The 5,961-nt window shown below is 38.8% G+C and overlaps 1 protein-coding gene across 1 annotated transcript in view; it reads right to left on the minus strand.

Moving 5' to 3' along the window:
* The window catches only part of LOC104467486, a 10,776-nt gene extending 6,247 nt beyond the window's left edge, over nt 1–4,529 (minus strand). The window contains exons 1-2 of the mRNA XM_010081274.1: nt 4,382–4,529; nt 1,739–3,664 (exon numbers count right to left, since the gene is read on the minus strand). Of these exons, the coding sequence (XP_010079576.1) occupies nt 1,739–3,664; nt 4,382–4,529 (2,074 nt within the window). The remainder of the gene's footprint in view (nt 1–1,738; nt 3,665–4,381) is intronic.
* Nucleotides 4,530–5,961: the final 1,432 nt, after the last annotated feature.

The raw sequence follows: 5,961 nt of genomic DNA on the forward strand, positions 1-5,961 counted from the left end.
CTAGAAACAGAGTTGGACTCAAAGTAGACCTTAATTGTAAAGAAAAGAAACATTCTGCTTCAGAAAGAAATAAAAAGATACAGAAACTATCTAACCTTTTACTTTGTTAGAGAAAGCTTGGATTTATTAATCTTTTCCTTAACCACATCAAGGTGATTTGGCCTCAGACATCCTTTAGCAGTAGTGGGGCAACTGTTGGTCTATGCTAGTTTCTCTGAACATTGGCCTAGTTATCACACATGACTTCTTATATGACCTCCTCATCAAGATGAGGAACTACCACTGCATTTGCACTCAAGAGAAGCATTATGTGAAGTACAGAATCAATACTGCAGTTTATAGCAGTAGCAACTTTACACAAATAAGGGCTTTGCTTGGCCACAAAGTATTTGATGCTTTGATTTCCCATGGTACCTTCAAAAAAAAAAAAAAAAAAGGTAGCTAAAATGCATCCTTATTCACATGTTTGAGTAGGATATAAGTACACCCTGAGAAGTACTGACAGGCATTTCATCAGGATCAGAGCAATGAGAATTAGTTTGATTATTTTCAAATCTTATCCAAATAGTATAAGCTTGCTGATTTGTATCATATCCTTTTGAATACTCCTTAAGAACAGAAACACATTGAGGAAATAAGTTATACCTTGTTCTTTGCTCTTGGCCAGGGGGGAGAGCCTACCATGTATTTGGCTGGTAAATTTGGGTTTAGCACCACTTCTAATCCAATACTCTTCAGGTGGTATCCCCATGTTCTCCCTTAACAGCCTTCCTAATAAAAAAAAATTTGATTTAAGGTCAATATTTAGTTTTGCTCATGTTAATATACTGTTTGATCCACACATCAGAATGCAAAGCTAGCTACTGAATCTAATAAGGCTATGAAAATAAAATCATAGTTTTCTGGAGACCACACTTGACAAAAATTACAAGCTGCTTTAAGTCTACAGATTTTGTACCAAAAAAATAAAGTTTAAGAACACTAAGCCTGTTATTAGATCACCCTGTTTTAGATGTCTTCCACAGTACAAGACAGTACTAAGAATCAGACACCTACTGAAGCACCCACATAACCTGTTATGAGCTGATAACTCTGCTTATTCTCATTTTAGATTAAGCCAATTTCTACTAATATCTACCTTTGAGTAAATAAAGTGTTCTTTTCTAGATCAAATTTAATACCATTTCACACTGATTTTATGAAACTCACAAATGTTTTGTTGCTTACAGTAAGAGAGCAGCAGCTACAATATAAATAAAAATTAATGGTTTGACTCCTCTTCTTCAGAAAAGTGCAGGGTAGGGCCACCAGATTACAGTAAAGTTAATCCTGTTTAATTCACCTAACACAGGCCTAGGATGGGAGAGTCAGAATGTTTGTATGAATTTAATTGTCAAGTTTCCATAATATTATTAAACAATGGTAAATGTAGTTCAAACAACCTTAATATTTTCAAATGAATAAATTACCACTAATTTCAGAAGGGTAAGTATATAAAATCTAACTCAAAAGAGAGTTTCTGCAAAATCCTCTCCTTGTTGTGATGGTGCAAAATCCTCATGCAATGGGTAAAAAATGGCAGCAAAAAAATATTCTGTAGTACTTCTGGCTCTAAGCCAAACATGAATCTACAACATTCTACAATCTTCCCAGTAGTTCAAACTACAATTTGCAACTGCACTTAGGTGTTCTTTGTGAGTTCTATTAAGCAGCACTTTGTCCTCAGCAATAAGCTTACCTCCCAAGAATTTCCGTAGCATTCGCTGGTGTTCAAGTTCTTCTCTTCTTGCTGTAGGCCTCTTTCTTCCATAATACCCACAGTCATCATATGCAGCTTCATCTTTTTCTTTCTGCTTTGGCTTGTAAGCTATACCAATGTTTTCACCAAGGCCACTCCTAGTTTTTATTTTCTCTTGAGCAGGCCAGCTAATTAATTGAGCTGGTACAGCATTTTTAGCTGGTTTCCAAAACACTCTCTGGCCAACTTGGTAGAAACCTCCTTTGCTAGGTGTCAAGATTCCATATGGAATGGCTTCTGGAAAGAAATATTCTATTTCATCCATGTCATCCACATCTTCCTCATCCTCTCCATCTTCCTCCTCTCCCCTCACAGAGTATTCTTCAGAGTCCTCAACTTCTGACAAACTCTTAACTGCTTTTTTCTTGAGAGAATTGATTTTTTTCCAACTAGAAGATCTACAAAGGGCTCCCAGCTTTCTACCTTTATTGGAAGCCTCTGTGATCTTCATGGTTGAAGAGTTTTTGACATCTTGGTCATTCAAGCTGTTCGTCTGCTCCCTTCCTACCACTTCATCTTCATTGAGGGACCCACCACTTTTAATTTTCTCTAAGCCCTCTGTACTTTTCTGGAAAGTATACGTGCTTTTCTGAAGCACATAGTCAGGGACAAAATAAGACACTGGGGCATTATCAATTGATGAGCCTTCTTCTCTAGAGGACATGTCATCAGAAGAAAGACTGAGTACACTTTGACGTTTCCTTTGTGACAAAGAAACATCATAGGTGCAGTTTGTGTCCATACTGTCCAAACAAGCCAGCCAACTGTTAGAGGGAACATACTTCTCAATTGATTCATCACACCAAATACTCTTATCCGCTTGACTTTCATTGGTTGCGCTGTGGCTTAGATTCAGCTTTTTCTGCTGAAAACTCAAGTCACTCATTACCTCCATACTAGATGGAAGTAGTCCTGCTTGTTGAATAAAGCTCAGCTCTTCTTGAGAAGTTTTTGAGACTGTAGATTTTTTAGAGCTTGATTTCTTAGCCACTGCCACATCTTGTTTTACCACTGGTTGGTCTACACTAGCAGCTCTCGGCAACTCTGCTATTTGCACTGCCATGGTTTCACCCAGGGGGGATTTTGCCTGTTGAGTTGTATTCATCTGCTTTTCTGCATCCAGTTTGGCTTCACTATTTTGGACCTTTTTTTCTTGCCCAGTTTCAACACCCTGTTTTGAGGTGAGACCACCTTTTCTATCATCTAGGTAAGCTCCTGGCACGACTTTCTCCCCTTCACGAGGGCCATATATCATTCCTTCACATGAGCTAACAGAAAATAAATCACGCTGCACTATATTCTCTGGGACTGGTTTACCACTTGCCACATCATACAAAGGGATAGTTTCTTTAAAGGACTTCCACAGTTGAATAGCTGGAGAGCCATTTCCATATTCTATCCTCACTTCTTCCTTCTCAAAGGCATAGCTTCCAGGAGGAAGATTTCTATACTGTGTAGAGCTGGAAGGGCTCTTGTTATGAAACTCTCTGTCTACTGCAATGGAAGATCCAGATGAATCTTGTTTTTCTGAAGTACTTTCAGTCTCTGTACCTACACCAGAAGAAACACAGGCCATATTTCCTGCATCACAACCTTTCGTTTCTGTACGGCTATCTTGATCCTTTTTCTGCTTGTTTTCAGGCTGTCTAGGATCAGTCTGTGTTTCTTTTGTCTCCATTTTTCTCCCAGGGCTACTATAGTGTCTAAATCTTGTTGCATGATAAAACATAGGGGAAGGTGGGGGAGCATTAAAATAAGGCCTTCTGTTAATTCTTGCATGCATCGGATGTTGCGGAACAAAAAACCCAGGATAGTCATGAAGCGCAACAGAATAACATGGAAAATATGGATTTCCACTTCGGAAGCCTAGACATTGGGGATAAAAAAAAGACAAATAAGTCTTCTTTCTGAAATAAGTCATTCTCATTAATAATTGCTTGCATACGTAGGGACAGCAACAAGATCAGACACACAGCTAAGTCAGACACTCCACCTGTCAATGCTTGGAAGCAAATATGGTGCAGAAACCTAAAAAGAATTCCTTGCTATAGAACAGCTTATCTGGAGAGCTACACTTTAACCACAGCTTAATTTTATTCTTTGGAACATATACCAATTAGCAAAAAAAAAAGTACAGAAAGCTATTTTATGAACTATGCTAGAGGATTGTCTTTGAAAAAAACAGCACAACATAAATGGTATACCTATGTTAACTTCTAACAATATTGTTTCTGTCTGGATTTTTAAGTTTACATTCATCCATACCTATAATGCATGCCTGGAACTCATATATATACACACACACATATTAATTGTTAGGCATATTCTAAAGCTCTGTGTCTGCAGGATAATCATTACTTAACATTTTGCTTACTTTCCATTCTCCAGAAACAGATGCTTTCCAGCATACAAGCTACAAATTTAACTAACACTTCCTCAATCAGATCTCTGACAACCAAAACACTACCTTAGTTCTACCTTAAGCTCCCAAGCAGCTTGTTAACACAGATACACATTTATTTCCTCCAATCTAGCAGTAATTTACTAAGCAAAGCTACAACAACCAGCTCTCATTTACCTTACCTGGAGCAGGTACACAATACGGACTGTAAGCATGACTGAAGTACCATGGATTTGGAAAAGGCTGTTGTGCTGTTGGCTGTGCATAAAAAAAGGGTCTGGTGTGGTTTGTGGAATATGATCCACTTTCTGAAGTTGAGGCAGTATTCATTTTTTTTTCCAGTACTGAAAGAGATAGATGATCAGGATTAACCACTTTAAAAGCTGTATGACTTAATGACTTTTATGCTCTGTCAGAATTCAGCAGACATTCATCTCCCAGCCCAATGAAACCAGATCTTTCTAGAAGAAAACTACTGTCTTTCAAACAGCAAGTAAAAAACTGACATTACTATCAAGGTCAAAGATTTTAGTTCTCCTTTGCTAAACAAGCTTTTACCTTGCAGCTCTCAATATTAGTATTTCAAGTCAGTCACATAACACATTCTAAATCCACAGGACAAGTAACTTTAGGGTGGTCTTATATACACACACCTATACAAGTAGTATTCCAGCCAATTAAAAACTAGCCTTCAGCAACAGACCTCAAAAAAACCCCCAAATCAAACAGTAGAAGTAACAAAAAGCCGCAAAATCCTTATGCATAAGTTCATATTCAAAGCTATACAACATTCACAGGACAGAGCTTTCTCCCACACTTACACATTTCCTCAGTTAACTAATACACTAAACTCAGTCCGTTCTAACCCATGCAAGTGATACAACCCTGTCACACATAGCTCATATACAAGAACAAAAGAAGTCAGAGAAGACAGAAGATCTAGTGACCACACAGGAAAAAAAGACTGTGGCTCAACTCTTCAGAAAACTTAAACACTTCGTAGTTACATAAAAAAAATTGAGCTCAAGACCTGTGGTAAACTAGCACACAGTTCAGCTTAGAGCTTCAGAAAACTTTCAGGAATACTGGAACCCTCTTCAGTTTCTATCTAGAATGGCCCATCCAACTCTTGCAAGCACCAAAAAGCCTACAGACTCCCCTCACTCTCCTAGGTCAAAGCTCCCAGAATTATTATAACCTTTGAGAGAGAGCAATATAGTGAAGCAGAAAGAAAGAAAAAAAAAAAAACCAGCCCTACAAAAAACAAAGCTATTTCTGGCCCATTAGGGCCCCTCAAAATTAATGTCCATACTGCTGCTGCTGTTCACAGCCCAGCAAGAAACTACCCAAGTCCTCAGCTCACCGTCTTTATGGCAGGCAGCTGCTGCTTGTCCACTCCCCCTTCCACCTGAGGCTCATTTCCCAGGGACGTGGGGCCCTTTTTCCATCAATGCGTGGGAGAGAGAATCAAAACATGAAGATAGGAAGAGCAGTGAAAGCCTTCAGCTGGTTGTACAGAAAGCTGCTGTCTCCTCTTGCAGACTTTTAAGCTGCATGTCTAAGAGAATCCAGTATTTCCCTTCTGTAACATTAGAGCTTATGTTTAAAAAAAGTGAGGGGTTCAAGGCCAGGCTGGATGAGGCTTTGAGCAAGCTGGGCTAGTGGGAGGTGTCCCTGCCCATGGCAGGGGGTTGGAACTGGATGATCTTTAAGGTCCTTTCCAACCCAAACCATTCTGTGATTCTATGATTACCAATCTTCT

The sequence above is a fragment of the Pterocles gutturalis genome, unplaced genomic scaffold, assembly GCF_000699245.1.
Source record: "Pterocles gutturalis isolate BGI_N339 unplaced genomic scaffold, ASM69924v1 scaffold16249, whole genome shotgun sequence".
Classification (NCBI taxonomy): Eukaryota; Metazoa; Chordata; class Aves; order Pterocliformes; family Pteroclidae; genus Pterocles; species Pterocles gutturalis.